This window comes from Phaseolus vulgaris, chromosome 4 (assembly GCF_000499845.2).
Source record: "Phaseolus vulgaris cultivar G19833 chromosome 4, P. vulgaris v2.0, whole genome shotgun sequence".
Taxonomy (NCBI): Eukaryota; Viridiplantae; Streptophyta; class Magnoliopsida; order Fabales; family Fabaceae; genus Phaseolus; species Phaseolus vulgaris.
In genome coordinates, this window is record NC_023756.2 from 36,733,624 (window position 1) to 36,751,211 (window position 17,588).

The 17,588-nt window shown below is 45.6% G+C and overlaps 1 protein-coding gene and 2 long non-coding RNA genes across 3 annotated transcripts; all 3 read right to left on the bottom strand.

Moving 5' to 3' along the window:
* Positions 1 to 845: 845 nt before the first annotated feature.
* Positions 846 to 1,794, bottom strand: LOC137836495 (uncharacterized). Its single transcript, XR_011085307.1, has 3 exons — positions 1,409 to 1,794; positions 1,166 to 1,267; positions 846 to 1,052 (listed from the first exon to the last, which is right to left on the bottom strand). It is a non-coding gene; the product is annotated as an uncharacterized lncRNA (long non-coding RNA).
* Positions 1,795 to 1,945: 151 nt separating this feature from the next.
* On the bottom strand, positions 1,946 to 2,567 carry LOC137836496 (uncharacterized). Its single transcript, XR_011085308.1, has 3 exons — positions 2,291 to 2,567; positions 2,104 to 2,200; positions 1,946 to 2,024 (listed from the first exon to the last, which is right to left on the bottom strand). It is a non-coding gene; the product is annotated as an uncharacterized lncRNA (long non-coding RNA).
* Positions 2,568 to 2,625: 58 nt separating this feature from the next.
* LOC137838751 (uncharacterized) lies at positions 2,626 to 16,350 on the bottom strand. Its single transcript, XM_068647978.1, has 4 exons — positions 15,996 to 16,350; positions 15,812 to 15,897; positions 3,224 to 3,772; positions 2,626 to 3,135 (listed from the first exon to the last, which is right to left on the bottom strand). Exons 1-4 carry the CDS (start codon positions 16,348 to 16,350, stop codon positions 2,626 to 2,628), a joined length of 1,500 nt encoding a protein of 499 aa, XP_068504079.1.
* Between the last annotated feature and the right edge of the window lie 1,238 nt (positions 16,351 to 17,588).

Below are 17,588 nucleotides of genomic sequence, written 5' to 3' on the forward strand. Positions count from 1 at the left end.
ACCATCTCATCTTTCTTCCGTGCAATGCTCTTGGATCCACCAGTATGAGGAACTGTTTGCTTCTTTCTATTATCCTTGTTCTTTTTGGTAATTTCCTAAGCATACATGTAGTAAAAGAACTAAATATAAATAAATCAACACTTTAAAGAATAAAGTAGTTTTTATTACCTTTGTCCTTGAATTTAAACGGTAGTGAACAAAAGAAGCCCAATGGTCTTTATTCATTACTTCTGGACACATTGCAATAATTTCATCTCTATTGTCTGTTCCATCATTTCTTTGTTGCCATAGTTGTTGCCTATACTCAGTCCACTTTGTGTTAAGTGATTTGAAGATATATCTTACATGAACATCAGAGTCAACTTCAAACTTAGCCTTCAAAATTATTACACAAGTAAATTTAAGATAATTTCAATATAATATCAATTAAAACACAGAAAAATCCAAAAGTAATTACTTGAATGGTTTTCTTAAGTATATCTTCTTTGTAATCTTTGGGAATCTTCATCCAACTTTGATAGATAATAGGAAATGCATTAACATTTCTTGCAACATGACCTAAAAACCTATTCAACAATGTTCCACTGTCATCAACTGGTTGGTTCTCGTTATTCCAGTTAACAAGAATCCTCTCACCAACAGATAAAAACCAGACATCATTTGCTGTTAATTGTTTCCTAACCTTTTTGCCTTCACTATCTGTCAAAATTATTATTAGTTTAAGAGGGCGAACATAAAAAACAAATACAATGTGAGTTTGCAATGTATTGATTCAAGCTTACCAATGACATCAACAAGCAATGATCTTTTACGTGATACTTGCTTTGATTGTTCACTTTGCATCTCAATACCCACATTTTCTTCCCTTTCTTCATCAGATTGTAAGCTTGGTGTAGGTTCAGATGTAGATTCATGGACAGATTCATTTGTATTATCAAATTGAAATTCAGGTGCAGAATTGTTCTTAGTAGTAGAAATCAACCTATGAGGTGCATGTGGGGGAGGAGGCTTCTTATTATTATTCTCTATAGGATGAGAACTCACATGAGGTGCTGCATAATAATTAAATGAATACATGTGAAAAATAATATATTTTTTAAAGAGAATTCCAAATTAAAATATAAGTACAAACATCTCACTAAATGGAAGTTGTGTATGAACTTACTTGAGTTATTAAGGGCTGCAAGTTGGTCAAAAGTGTTATTGAGAGTATCATGTTCTGTTGCTCTAGTCTTCTTGATGGACATTTTCTTCATCTTCAGGTATTCTTGAAATAATAACATTAATACAAGTCAAAATAGAAATTCAATAAATCATAATATAATGCATGTATAAACAATAATGTATAAGTAATAAGGATGATAATTTAAACAAAAATAATATACAAGTGTTCAATTAAAAATAGGACCTTGTTAACGATATACTCCCTTCTCCATTGACAAATAAAGTTTCAAAATTGTTTTGTACAAATGCTTCACATTCATGAAAAGTGACATCATTATCTTCTCCCATGTCATATAAGTCTCGTGGCTTTAGATGCACAGGAATGCTCCAATCTTTAGCTAATTCATCCACTACATAATAAACCATTTGTGCTTCTTTAGCTTGGATGTATGGTTCATCATCATCATTATCACCAATGTGTATCAAACGTGTAAAGTTTACTAGTGTAAATCCAAGATCATCTGTCATAATCCCTCTAGAAGTAGTTGTATTAGCCCACATACATTTGAACAAAGTAACAGAAAATCGACCATTATAGTTTATCTCAATTATGCCTACCAATTTTCCATAATAAGGCACACCCCCAAATTGCATTTGATTGTCGATGCTACTTGCATAACTCTTTGTCCCAAAAGTACCAAATATCCCACTGTTTTGTGTTTTAAGTCCTTCATCTCTCTCCAATGTACGGAACTTGAAGCCATTTTATTGTAAGCATTGTAACGTTTTGCACAATCAATTGGTCCCATAGCTAAGAACTTTAAATCATCTGAGTGAGGTCCATTCAACTCATTTCTTATCTAAAAAAGAGGAAAATATGATCAAAACAATTCTTTATATTCAATATAATCAAAAGTCAACAATATAAATTATACATACACGACGAGAAAACCATTCTGCAAATTCTCTATGAACCCTCTTATCTATCACAGAGGATGACCATGTACGACTTCTTAATTGTCTTCGTATAATGTCTCTAAATTCTCTAAATTAAATAAATAATAATTACATGGTTAGTGTTCAATTGCAGATGAATCATAATAAGTTATAAAGTCAAAGTACTTACTGAAGGAAAGGGTCAACTTGGGCACAATTAGTCAATATATGACGATGTGCTTGTAACTTTTCCTTTGCTGATAAAGAGAAGTAAGTAAAAGACCCAATTGGTTTTCCAACAGGTGGAAACAAAGTGCTTGCACTAGATGATATAGTGTCTGGTTCATCATTAACACGCCTTATTCGATTAAATACAGTCTCAATTTCATTTAAATATCTTGAACAAAATGTTAAAGACTCTTCAGCCATGTAGCCTTCAGCTATTGAGCCTTCTGGTTGTGCCTTGTTACGCACATAAGAATTCAACTTTCCTAAATATCTCTTAATGGGATACATCCATCTATACTAGACAGGTCCTCCAAGCTCGACATCTTCCACCAAATGCACAATCAAATGAACCATGATTGTAAAAAATGCAGGAGGAAATAATATCTCCATGTGACATAATGTGAGAACAACTCTATTTTGCAGTTGGTTAAGTTCATCCACTTTTAAAACTTTACTGCATAAGTTTCTAAAAAATGAACACAAATCAATCAAAACATAGCACACTTCCTTAGGGAGTGTCTTTCTCATTGCTAAAGGTAGAAGTTGCTCCATCAAAACATGTGAATCATGACTTTTCAATCCTCCAAGCTTACATTGTTTGACATCAACACATCTACTAATGTTACTTGAGTAGCCATCTGGAACAGTGATGTTCTTTAGTGTTGTCAGAAATGTATGCTTATTTTCTTTTGTCAATGTATATATAGCAGGAAGATATTTATTATTTTCATCAGGCCAAAGATCAGGTCTAACACCCCAATCTTTTAAGTCCTTTCGTGCCTTTAGGTTATCTTTTGATTTTTTTTCCTTGGTTCAATAATGTATACACCACATTATCACATACATTTTTTTCAATGTGCATAACATCTAGATTATGGTGCAATAAATTGTTTACCCAATAAGGAAGTTCAAAAAATATACTTTTTTTTCGCCATTGTAGAGGGCCATCAATAGCTTGGTGATCTCTGCGTTGTCTTTTCCCCAGTTCCTCAACTTCTGGTTCTTTCCCAAATATAATATTGACATTCTCAACTTGTCTTAAGACATCTATTCCTGATATTGTCAAAGGAGGATTTCTATTTTCCACACTTCCATCAAAATGAATGCGGGCTAATCTAAATTTGTGTCTTGCATTTAACCAACGTCGATGATTCATGAAACAAAATTTACCCTGAATCTTCTTAGGAGTAGTGTCAAAATTACACCTAGGACAAGCCAACCCAGTATGTGTATTCCACCCAGATAAGGTTTCAAGACCAGGAAAATCACTAATGGTCCACAATATAGCTGCATGCATATTAAACACTTCATTGCTATATGAATCAAAAGTTTTAACTCTATTGTTCCATAGCTCTTTTAATTCTTCAATTAATCGCCTTAAATATACATCAATATCATTTCCTGGTGCTCTTTTAGCAGGAATGATCATGGAAAGTGATCCTGCCTGTTGACCAAAACGTTGGAACTTGCCTCGTCAATGGATCGACGTGTGCACCGTTTCAACCTCCGTCCTTCGTCACGATCCACCTCAAGAACCTGCAAAAGAACAGAGCGGCGCCGCTGCGGCCGATCGACTCCAACGCCCAAGTCAATGACTGAACCACCAAATACTTCAAGAGCAAACACTCAAGAACTCTCAAGGAACCGTGCAATGTTCTCTCTCACAGTATGCTCAAGAACTCGCAAGCGTAAAGAATACAATCTGAACGTGCGTACCTCAGAAGTTCGTTGGGAAACCCTTTTATACCTGGTCACTTTCTCTCTCCTGGCAGTTACACACCTGGACACGTGGATCGCACCCAGTCGTACACGTGCCATCATCTGGAGCCTCCTTGACTTGGGCGCTGCTTCTGACTCTCCTTTGGCTAAGTTACTTATGCATGGTGCTGCCCAGTGCATAGCTAACTTGGGAGCGCGATCTCTACTAGAACTGGCGAGTTAGGGTGCCTTCGTACACCTTCCCTGTGGTCTCGCCGGCCGCCTTCATAATCTGCACCATCTTCATCTTTGGCGATGTGCTTGCTCCGGCGATCTCCAATCACTTGGTCGCCTGAGTTTACATCTGGCGACTTCATCTTTAACCCGGTGATCGCCGGTTCTGGTATGCTGGAGATCGGAGCACGCCAACTTAATAACTGGCGACTACACGAGTCCCTCGACTTCCTTCCCTTCTGCCAACCTGGCGTCTTGTCAACACGCCTATACTGTAGCTGGATGCCACGTCATCACTTCCGACTACCAGGGCGGTACACAAGCCCCCCAGTCTTAAGCGAAGACTTGTCCAGCGAAAGGACTGAAGGAGTCACGTCATCTACGTGGCACTGGCGCAGAATTCCAAGCGGTTGTACTTTCTGCTCCTCTGACGCTCCACCAAACATTTCCCCATCGTTCGACACGTGGCTTCATCAACGGTTACCTTCAGTTAATGTTTGCGCTTCCCAAACCCACTTCGAAAAACCCTTAAACCCATTTCGCTCCACTGTTCCATCACTTTCTTCGTATTCTCAGACGCTCCAACTCTCTTCTGCAAAAAAGTTCTCAACGTTCCTCAACTTCCCGAATCACCAACTTCCTTCATCGCTCTTCCTTCACCAACTTTCTGCTGATTTTTCCTGCATTTTAACCGATTCGCATCATCCTTTAACTGTCTGGTGCATACGTTGTGGGTTGTTTTCTCCATTTCTCCTTTCTCGTAACTTAGGGCTCCGTCAGCGTCACAATGAACCTACGTTCGTTCGTTTTTCACCCTTTTCTCATGATCGAGTCAGCCTCTGCGAACCCTGATCATTTTTCCTTTTCTTTTTCCTCCGCAGCTTCCGCAATGACTCGCTCAAAGATCACCCCAAATCCTCCTCCTTCATCACGAAACCCCTCCTCACAAGCACACGACCCACCGCGAGCACGTGGTGCTTCGTCTTCTCAGGCTGAGAGGCCTGCACCCTCTCGCCCCAACTTGGCTCAGGCCACTCCCCCTGTCGCCGGAGGAGCCTCTGTTTCCTCCCCAGACTTCAAAAAACTGTACCCATGGGCCACCTTGACTTTGTTGAGGGAAACATCTTCTGTAAACTCTGCTGGGGCAGTTCTGCGATTGAAGAAAGGGGACGAGCCTCACCAATCATTCCATAAGGAGCACGACGAAAAGATGACGATGCTACCTTGCCCTCCCGACATGCCGGTGTGTGTTGACGATAAGGGGAACACCGGCGGGTTGTTCTGCCTCATCTACACCACCCTGTTCAAGAAGGTGAAACTTAGGTTTCCCTTCACCCATTTTGAAAGGGAGCTTCTCACCGAGTTCGATATCGCCGCCGCCCAGCTCCATCCCAACAGCTAGGCGTTCGTACGGGCTTTTCAAATAATGTGCGACCACTTGGGGCTGCCAGCGTCAGTGGACGTTTTCTTATTTCTCTTTGAAGCCAAGCACCCGGGAGATCGCTTATGGGTAAGCTTGAACGGGATTGCTGGGAGGTCGATCCTCTCTATCTTCCAGCAATCCTACAAAGACTGGAAGGGCAAGTTCGTCCAGGTGCACCCTAATGAGAAGGACGCCTCTCTGCTCGACGGTTTCCCCTTGTATTGGGTAAACAAGGGGAACAAAGAGTCCAAGAGTAGCTTCAGGAGGCCAAGAAGTCCTTATAGCATGGGTGCCTTGGACAGAGACCTCTGCTTCTTCTGGAAGAGCGTGGCAGATGCCAACATCACCTTCCTCACCACCACGCTCATCTGCTTCCAGTTCTTCGAGGACCAACTCGAAATTCGCATAGGTTAGAACGTCTAAGTCTTTATTCTAACATTACCTCTGTTAACTATTTCTGGGCGTCTTGTGCGTTGTGCGCAAGACTTTGGTTTTATTTTTCTGCACCATTTATCTGCTTTACTGCATACTGCCTTATGCATTTATTTTCTCTCTGAGCTAACCCATGCATTTTTGCTCTATGCAGATAATATGTTGGGCCAGGGCAAGCTCGCTGAACTGAGGGCGCTCGCCCGAACCCACGGGTTGGCATCGGGTTCCCAAACCGTGCCAAACTCGGTGGTGGAGATCGCCGCCGCACAGGGCCAATCGCCACCAAAAGGCCCAACTCCTCCCGATGTCCAACCCGCCAATCAACGCAAAAAGCTTGTCCTCAGGAAACCCAAGAGGAAAGCCCCTCAAGTATTCCACGAGGAGGAAGAGGAAGACGACGAGGCAACTGAAGATGGCCTCGTCACGAAGAGGAAGAGGGTGGCACCTTCTTCACCACCTGCTCCACCCCCTCTTCCAACATCAACACCACCATCTACACCTGCTCCTCCTCCAACATTGCCACCCCCACCAGCTCCTGTCTCACCAGTCCAAGCAATTCCATTGGCGTCTGCGCCACCTGCGATTGAGGCCCCCGAGCCAAACTTCATGGAGGACCCCCCGAGCGCCTCCACGCCTTATGTAACAGCTGGAGGGGGTCCTCCTTCAAATGCCTCAACCGCAGACGTTGCTCCAATCGGGGATGAGGTTGCCCATAACTCTCCAATTCTGATTATTGAATCCCCGACGTCGCCACCACGCCAAGAAGCACCCGCTGAACAACCAATTCAAGAAGGTGGCGGCGAAAACCAACAACGAGCCCACCCGGTGCCTCCACCAACAAACCTCTCTCTTGAGGTCACGAGGATGTGGGAGCCCTTCTCAGCAAAGCTAAAGATGATGGCGGAGGACTTCCCCGCCATTATATCTAGAGCTGTGGAGAGCTCCACCAGGAAGCTCCAGGATGACCTCTTCACCCTTCGAACTGAGAATAGCACTATAAGGGTTGAGGTGGAGAAGTTATCCTTCAATCTGACACTCGCCGAGATTGAACACTCCCGAGTAGAAGATGCAATGAGCACCGAGATCCGGGTGGCGCGCAAGGAGGCCACCGATCTCCGCCATAAGGTACAGCTCCTGGCTCAAGAGAAGATTGAGCTAGAGAGCAAGCTGGTGCCTTATCACGTCAAAGTGGCTGACCTGGAGGCCTTGATAAAAACTGACGCCGCCAAGGTGAAGAAACTGGAGCAAAGGTCAGCCGATCGGCAGGTCTTCCTGGGAGCGGTGGAAAAAGAAAGGGACGACACCATGGCGAAGCTTGCTGAAGCCAACAAAGAGAAGGGGAAGATCGCTGCTGAGCTGGGCCAGGTGCAGGCAGAATCCAAGAAGGTTGCTGAAGACCTTCTTCAAGCTCAGGAAACCATCGAAAAACTCAAGAAGCAAGCTGAAGAGCTGGAGCAGCAGAACGAGGGGCTGAAGAAAGAAGCTGAAGAACTCAAGAAATAGATCGAAGAGCTTAATCTGAGTTCTGCCCAAATTCTTGCTGCTGGATTCGAGGCCGCACGGGAACAGTTTGCCTGCTTGTTCCCCGATCTGGATCTTAGCATGGTGTCCCTTAACAACGAGGTGGTGGATGGGAAGGTGGTTCCCGCTGAAGACTGATCAATTTCCTCCATCCACTACCTTTATGCTTTCACCTTGCATACAATTGTAATAAACTTTATATTTTCCTGTACACGTGCCTTAAACTGACGTTTACTTTAATGATAAAATCTCTGTATTTCCTCTTGCAACTTCTTTGGCTGCTTTAACTTCCCTTGCACAATTTGCTTCAAGAAATTAACTTAGCGATTTCGTAGGCACGATCTTATACTTAACTGCTTCGAACCACTTCGATTTCGAACAACAATCACTCCAACAACTTGTAATCTTAAGATAACGAACCTTAGCGTAAAATCACTCTTCAAACAACGAACTTTAACTCAACTAATGGCTTAAGACATTACTTTACCCGATCTGCTTCATCAAAACAGGTCTTTAACTTTCCCGCCACTGTTTGAACTTTTCCTGGTCGCCAAAGACTCTTGGCGATATCAGCTTCTTTCTGGCTCCACAACTTGGCCATTGTTCCTTCATCTGGGGGTAGAGGCGCCTTTCGAATCCTTCTCTACCTCCTTGAGCTTCAGAACAAGAGACCGGGTGGCTAGGCGTTCTCTTCGAACCTACCTTAGCCATCCTCCACACTTCTTCCACCCTTTACACCATACCTGAACTCGTTCGAGACGAGAAGGATTTTATCTTGCCTAAACTCGCTCATCGGCGAGAAGGTCTTTAACTCGCCTGAACTCGCTCATAGGCGAGAAGGTCTTTAACTTGCCTCTACGTTGCCCCGGGGGTTACATCTCCTCTACCCTCGGAAACACTGAGGACTTTTTGCTGGTGCCTCTACATTGCCCCAGGGGTTACATCTTCTCGCCCCCAGAAACACTGAGGACTTTTCACTGGTGCCTCTACATTGCCCCAGGGGTTACATCTTCTCGCCCCCAGAAACACTGAGGACTTTTTGCTCTTCCTCGCCTGCGCTCGCTTGACGGCGAGGAGGTCTTTATCTCGCCTCAGAACGCGCGTGGGCGTTGAGGTCTTTTAACTGGTGCCTCCGATCGCCGAAAGACGATGAGGACTTTAACTTTAACTGGTGCCTCCGATCGCCGAAAGACGATGAGGACTTAAACTTTAACTGGTGCCTCCAATCGCCGAAAGACGATGAGGACTTAAAACCCTTTAGAAAGCGTGCAATATATCTTTACTTGCCTTAAATCACATATAAGTGACAAGGTCTTTCTTCAAAACTTTCTGAAAACAACAATCATGCAATCTAAAACGACTTTGAGCTTCGAAAACTCTTCTTTATTGGGTGGCCTCGTTAAAAACCCTCCTTAGGGAAAAAAGAGTGCCCCCTTCAAACTGTTTTAACAGAGACATTGTAATATAATTTCGTGTTTGTCTTTACTTACAAAGCTTCTTAACTGTAATACAACGTCAGGTGCGTGGCGTTCCAAGTGCGAGGAATCGCCCCTCCTTCCAATGTCTCTAAGCGGTAGGCGCCGTTCCCGAGCGCCTCGGTTATTCTGAACAGTCCCGTCCACTTGGGCGACAGTTTATTCTCCATCTCGTACTGGTGGGCTTTCCTCATCACCAAGTCGCCTTCTCTGAACTGTCTCGGCATCACCTTCGAGTTATATCTTCGTTCAATCCTTCTCTTCACCGCTTCAGCCTTCAATCTCGCCTCTTCCCTGACTTCATCCAGTAGATCCAGGTTCAACCTTCTCTCCTCATTCGAGTCTTCCTCTACGAAGTTCTGGAATCTCGGCGAGCTCTCCTGGATCTCCACTGGAATCATTGCGTCGCATCCATAGACCAAGCTGAACGGGGTCTCATGGGTTCCTGACTGCTCAGTGGTGTGGTACGCCCAGACTATACGGGGTACCTCCTCAGCCCAGCTTCCTTTGGCTTTCTCTAGCCTTCTCTTCAACCCTCTCAGCAACACCCGATTAGCTGACTCTACTTGGCCATTTGTCTAAGGGTGCTCGACGGATGCAAACACTTGTTGAATTCCCACCCCTTCGCACAGCTTCTTCAACAGGTGGCTTGCAAACTGAGTCCCATTGTCCGACACCAGGCGCTTGGGCACACCAAACCGGCACACAATGTTCTTCCACAAGAAACCTTCGATCTTGTGTGCGGTGATCTGGGCCACTGGTTCTGCTTCGATCCACTTGGTGAAATACTCAATCGCCACCACCAAGTACTTCATCTGCCTGATCGCCAGCGGGAATGGTCCCAGAATGTCGATTCCCCAAGTGTGAAACGGCCAAGGGCTGTAAGTCGATTTCAACTCCTCGGGAGGCGCCTTGTGCCAATCGGCGTGCTGTTGGCATTGTTTGCAACACTGTGCATATCTCTTACAATCTTCTCTCATCGTTGGCCAGTAGTAACCTGCACGGAGAGTCCTCGCGGCCAGAGCTCGACCCCCGACGTGGCTTCCGCATATTCCTTCGTGGAGCTCTGCCATGATTCTCGTGCACTTCTCGCCATGTACACATTCCAGGAGTGGGTGAGTGAACCCAAACCTGTACAGATCGCCATCAATCAATGTGTACTTGCTAGAATTTTTCTTTACCTTCCTAGCCTCTGTCGGATCCAGCGGGAGAAGGCCATCTGCCAGGCACCGCTTGTACTGTGTTATCCAGGTGTCTGGCCCATTGGTAGCACAGACCTGCGTCATCTTCACCCTCTCTCCCCGACACGCTCTAATTCTCGGCGATCTCAACGTTTCTTGCGTCAAAGACCTGTGACTTCTTGCCGCTTTTTCCGTCGCCCTGCTTATCTGAAGAACCAGGTGATCTGCTACAAATGCCCTCGGCGTCTTCAGAGTTTCTTGAATCACCGTCCTCTGCCTACCCCCCTTGCCTGAACTGGCGAGCTTGGCTAGCAAGTCAGCTCGGGCATTCTGCTCTCTGGGCACATGCACCACTTCAAAGGAGGCAAAGGAACTCTTCAATTCCTGCACATACTCTAGGTAAGCCGCCATTTGTGGATCTTTGGCCTGGAACTCGCCTGTTACTTGCCCCGTGACTAGCAGCGAGTCACTCTTGGCCATCAATACCCTCGCTCCCATCTCTTTTGCCAGCAAGATCCCGGCGATCAGCGCCTCATATTCTGCTTGATTGTTGCTGGCTTTGAAGGCAAACCTCAAAGATTGTTCGATCAGCACGCCGTTGGGTCCTTCCAAGATGACTCCAGCACCGCTACCCTGCTGGTTCGACGATCCATCCACCGAGAGCACCGAACGGAAATCGTCCCCTTCAACTCGTGTCGCCTCAGACGAGAGCTCGACCACGAAATCTAGGAAAATTTGCCCCTTAATCGGACCTCGGGGCTCATACTTAATGTCAAACTCCGACAGTTCTACCGCCCACTTCACCATCCTCCCAGAAACGTCAGGCTTCTTCAACACCTTCTGGATGGGCAAGTCAATCATCACAAGTATCGTGAAGCTATGAAAATAGTGGCGCAACCTCCTCGCCGAAAACACCATAGCCAGCGCAGCCTTCTCCAGGGCCTGATATCTCGTTTCCGGGCCCTGCAACACCTTACTAACAAAATAAATAGGCTTCTGAGCCTGATCTTGGTCCTGGGCGAGCACCGCACTTACCGCCCTCTCAGTTACAGCAAAATACAACCTGAGAGGGGTTCCCACCAGTGGTTTGCACAGAACCGGCGGGGTCACCAAATACTCCTTGAGCCTGACGAAGGCTTCCTCACACTCCTTCGTCCAGGCAAACTTGTTATTGCGCCTTAAGCACTGGAAGTAGGGATGTCCCTTCTCTCCGCTAGCTGACACGAAGCGAGACAGGGCTGCCATCCGACCTGTTAACTATTGTACTTCTTTCACAGTGGTTGGGCTCCTCATCGCCATGATGGCGGCACACTTGTCCGGGTTGGCCTCTATTCCTCTTTCCGTTAAGAGGAATCCCAGGAATTTTCCAGCCTCCACGCCAAAGATGCATTTCTCTGGATTCAGCTTCAGCCTGAACTTGGCGATCGTCGTGAACAATTCCTCCAAGTCTGCAACGTGCTTCCTTTTCTCTGGCGAGGTCACGACCATGTCATCAACCTCTGGTACGTGGCCCCCGCATTCTTCAGCCCAAATGGCATCACCTTGTAGCAATAGCACGATCTCTCGGTCATGAAGGCAGTCTTCTCTTCATCCATGGGATGCATCTTGATCTGATTCTACCCCGAGAAGGCATCCAGGAAGCTCAACAACTTACACCCTGCAGCACTATCCACCAGGGCGTCTATGCTTGGTAAAGGATATGAATCCTTTGGGCAAGCCTTGTTCAGATCAGTGAAGTCGACGCACATGCGCCATTTCCCATTACTCTTCTTCACCAGCACGACATTTGCCAGCCATTCAGGGTACTGAACTTCCCTGATGTGGCCTGCAGCGAGGAGTTTCTGTGTTTCATCTCTAATCGCCTGCCTCCTCTCTTCGTTGAACTTTCTTCTTCTTTGTCGCACCAGTCTCACCAAGTTGTCCATCACCAGATGATGGCACAAGAAATCGGGATCGATCCCGGGCATGTCCGAAGCGGACCATGCAAGGCATCCAGATGCCGTTCTATCACCTTAGCAATCTGGTCCTGAAGCTCGACCTCCAGAGATCTTCCCAGCTTGAAGATCTTTACCCCGACCTCTCTCTCGAGCCACTGCTCGACGGGTTTTGGTCTGGTTTCTCTGGCGATCACTGCCCTGGCGATTCTCAGTTCTCTCGCTTCCAAAGGGCGATTCCTTACCTCTTCTTCCTCCAGACCAGCATTCCCCTCCCCTAGCTCAGCATCCACCATCTCCACGTCTCTTCCGGCGATCTCTTCTACTACCGTCGATCTGGGCTTCACACCAGAAGGCGGGGTGGTTGTCACGTAACTCACCGATCTTTTGTTTTTCAGGCTATTCTCATAGCACTTCTTCGCTTCTTTCTGGTCGGATTTGATGGTGATCACCACCCCCTCCATAGACGGCAACTTCACCTTCATGTGCCGAGTCGACGGTATAGCGCCTATCCGATTGAGCGTGGGCCTTCCCAACAGGATGTTGTAGGCTGAAGGAGCGTTTACAACAAGGTATTTGATTTTCTCCGTTCTCGAACCCGCCTCGTCTGTAAACGTAGTCCTCAATTCTATGTACCCCCTGACCTCCACCTGGTCACCAGCGAAACCATACAAACACCCTCCACAGGGCCTCAGCTGGTCAAGGGGCAGCTCCAACTGCGTGAAAGTCGACCAGAACATCACGTCTGCCGAGCTTCCTTGGTCCACCAGCACCCTGTGGACCTTTCTTCCTGCTGTGATCAACGAGATGACTATGGGATCGTTGTCATGAGGCACAACGTCCCGAAGATCCTGCTTGGTGAAGGTAATGTCCACTTCCGGCGAGTGGTCTTCAAACATATCTACCATCATCACAGACCTCGCGTACCTCTTCCTCTGTGATGCGGTGCATCCACCACCTGAGAAACCTCCCGCAATGGTGTGGATTTCCCCGTGCGTAGGCATCTCGTGCTGCTGAGCTTCTCCACCTGCTAGTTGGGAGCTCGACGCGCCCCCTGTCCTTCTATCCAACAAATAATCATTTAGGAATCCGCTCTTAACCAGATCGTCGAGCTGGTATCCTAAAGCCAAACACGAATCCACGGTGTGGCCAAAGCCTTGGTGAAACTCACACCAGGCATCTGGCTTTGGTCCCAGCACCTTGTCGCCCTCCTTCTCTGGCGCTTTCAACCTAGCAGATATATTGGGAATGGCGATCAGGTCCGCCAATCCCATGACAAACTTGTGCTTAGGCGGGCGATTATATTCCCGGCGTGCTGGTTGCTAGCGCCCTTGGCTCCTGCCCTTATTCTTCCTTGGATCATAAGGATGGCGAGTCCTCTGATCCCTTCTGGCCGCCGCTGTCTCCAGCACCCTCTGTGGCTGGATTCTGGTCTGGGCACGTGGCCTAGCGGGAGCCACGCTTCCTCTCTTCTCGGCGACTTCGCTCTCATCGGCGATGTGGGCCACCGCAAGTCGCCTAACCTTAGCAAACGTGGCGGGGTGAGCCCTGATCAGTGCCTCGCAGAATGGTCCTGGCAGCACGCCCTTCTTAAATGCATATACCAGCATTTCCTCATCTTTGGCCGGCGATCTGACCATCTGCGCCCCAAAGCGATTCAGGTAGTCCCTAAGGGACTCTCCCTGATACTGCCTTATATCAAACAAATCATAAGACACCCTGGGCGGGGCCTTATTCACGATGTACTTCTCGACGAAAATCTTGGAAAACTGTTGGAAGTTGGTTATGTGACCGTTAGGCAGGCTCACGAACCATTCCAACGCCGTTCCCTAGAGTGTGCTCACGAACATCTTGCAGTATACAGCGTCTGATCCTCCTGAAAGCATCATCTGCGTATGGAACGTGGTGAGATGAGCCTCAGGATCCTCTACGCCGGTAAAAACAGCCTTGACAGGTACCACACTCGCAGGAATAGGCGTGTCAGTAATCGCCTGAGCGAAAGGCATGGGGAAAACACGAGGCGGCGTTGACGGCGCGACCTCTTCAGCAATAGGACGCCCTTGCTGCTCCTGAAGAGCTTGACGCAGCTCCTCAGTCACTTTGCTGAGCTCATCATTCCTGGCCCAAGAGGCGGCCAGGTCCTCATGCATTCTCGCCTGTTCTATGCGCGAGGCTTCCACAGTCGCCTGCAACGAGCGCATAATCTCTACCATCTGCGCCATGGTCATGGCGGCGGCGCCTTCAGCAGCAACGGGCGCAACTGGACTTCAACAGTTGCTTCTCATTTTTCTCATGAAAACTCAGCAAATCACAGAGAGTAAGGAGCAGTACTTCCTTCAGCGACGATCGATTCAGCGATCAATCGGTCAAAACTGCGCGAAACTCCGCAAGAAAACTCAAGAACACCGCGAACCTCCAAAGAAACCTGCAACTCCACCAGAAACCACCGCTTCTCTCACGACAAACCAAACGAGCCAAAGAACTCAAATCTCACCGAACAAATCTCGCGTAAACAGCAGAAAACTTCACTTCACCGAAAAACAACCCAAACGAACGTTGGAAAACGCGAAATCACCGAAAAAATCTGAAACGAACAGCGAACAATGGTTGCACCAGCACACAACCACGCAGAAGACTACGAAAACCTCCAAGAACTCACGCTGTGGATGGGAACAGGTTTTACACGGCCCCACGGTGGGCGCCTGATGATCCTGCCTGTTGACCAAAACGTTGGAACTTGCATCGTCAATGGATCGACGTGTGCACCGCTTCAACCTCCGTCCTTCGTCACGATCCACCTCAAGAACCTGCAAAAGAACAGAGCGGCGCCGCTGCGGCCGATCGCACTCCAACGCCCAAGTCAGTGACTGAACCACCAAATACTTCAAGAGCAAACACTCAAGAACTCTCAAGGAACCGTGCAATGTTCTCTCTCACATTATGCTCAAGAACTCGCAAGCGTAAAGAATACAATCTGAACGTGCGTACCTCAAAAGTTCGTTGGGAAACCCTTTTATACCTGGTCACTTTCTCTCTCCTGGCAGTTACACACCTGGACACGTGGATCGCACCCAGTCGTACACGTGCCATCATCTGGAGCCTCCTTGACTTGGGCGCTGCTTCTGACTCTCCTTTGGCTAAGTTACTTATGCATGGTGCTGCCCAGTGCATAGCTAACTTGGGAGCGCGATCTCTACTAGAACTGGCGAGTTAGGGTGCCTTCGTACACCTTCCCTGTGGTCTCGCCGGCCGCCTTCATAATCTGCACCATCTTCATCTTTGGCGATGTGCTTGCTCCGGCGATCTCCAATCACTTGGTCGCCTGAGTTTACATCTGGCGACTTCATCTTTAACCCGGTGATCGCCGGTTCTAGTATGCTAGAGATCGGAGCACGCCAACTTAATAACTGGCGACTACACGAGTCCCCCGACTTCCTTCCCTTCTGCCAACCTGGCGTCTTGTCAACACGCCTATACTGTAGCTGGATGCCACGTCATCACTTCTGACTACCAGGGCGGTACACAAAGAATGAATGAACTTTGCTTCATACACATCCAAGGAGGAAGATTGTAGAGTATGAGTACAATAGGCCAAGTACTATGACTTGTACTCAAATCACCAAATGGATTGAATCCATCAGCAGCCAAACCAAGTCTAACATTTCGAGCATCTGAAGCAAATTGAGGATTCATTAGATCAAAGTTCTTCCATGCTTCAGAATCCCTCGGATGCCTTAGTATGCCTTCATTTGTACTTCCTGATGCATGCCATGCATATGCTCGGCTATTTTAGAAGACATAAACATTCGTTGTAAGCGTGGCTTCAATGGAAAATATCTTAAAACTTTAGCAGGAACTTTCTTTTGCTTTTTCATAGTACCATCAATAGTTTTGTTCTTCTTTCTTCTTTTCCATCTAGATTCATTACATTTCTTACAAACTTCTTTGTCTTTGTCTTCTCCATAGTACAACATGCAATCATTTGGGCAAGCATCAATTTTGGTGTAATGAAGGCCAAGCTTCTTAATGATTTTCTTAGCTTCATAGAAGGAACATGGAATTTTAGCATAATCAAAGGCATCTTCTAACAACTCCAATATCATTGACATTGCCTTGTCAGTCATTCTACATAGACATTTGATGTGGTACAATTTGAGCAATAAAGAAAGTTTAGAATACTTGCCACATCCTTCGTACAAACTTTGTTGCCCATCATGCATAAACTTCAGATACTCAACAATTCATCAGGCATCATTTCGCTTGATCTAGGATGCATATCCTCATCATCCTCCACGTTATCATCATAGAAAAAATTTCCAAATGCGTCATTAACCATGACACGTATGGGATCATTACCAGAAACTTTATGCTCATTTGATTGGAAAATTGGAGGTGTTTCAGTCGTATTTTGTACAAAACTTGTCTCGCCATGTAGAAGCCAGAATGTATAACCTTTTGGAAAAGGATGAAGAATCAAGTGCTGATGTGTTGCTTCTCGAGTTTGCCATTTTTTAAGATTACATTTCGGACATGGCAAATTATCTTACCCTCAACGCTCTTATTAGCAAATGCAAAGTCCAAAAATTTATTCAATCCATCCATGTACTGACATGTATTTCGAGGCATGTTAATCCAAGACTTATCCATATCTAAATGGAATTGTTTGATAAAAATAAAGCAAACCTAGCATGAAAGTTAAAAAAAAAAACATGTGTCAACAAGAGTATTAAAATGCGTAAAAGAATAGAAGTGAAATAAGTGTATAAAGTGAAATGCAGCAAGAGTGAATAAGATAGAGTAATTAATCACTATACTTTTCAGATACATTAAGAAAATAACAAAATAAAAATATTTGGTTCAATTATATAATAGATCTTAGCCTTTTATGTGCACATCCTCCAAAGTAAATAAATCTCAACTTTGTACCAATAGGTGTACATACTATACACAATAGTATGATCTGCAGGGAAAATGGTATGCACAATAGGTGTACATACTATACACTATGCCAACCAAAGAAGATGGACTTGAGTACGTTATTATTCTTGTAAAATGAGTTAATTTTATATTTTGATTTACATAAGAAAATATTTTTTATTTTCTAAAATTTAAGGTCTCTACTGTTTCTCATAATATCATATGACATAAATTAACTGTTAATATATTAAATAAAAAGAAATGTTATTTATTTATTTATCCTAAAATAAATAATCTAAATTAAAATTAAAGATTTAAAATTGTGAAGAGACAAAATAAATCAAAATCAAAATCATAAGTCATTAATTTTATTTTTAAAATTTTTAAATATAATTGTGAAGTAACTGTAAACCAATAAATTAGGTCCCAGTAAAAAAAACTAGTT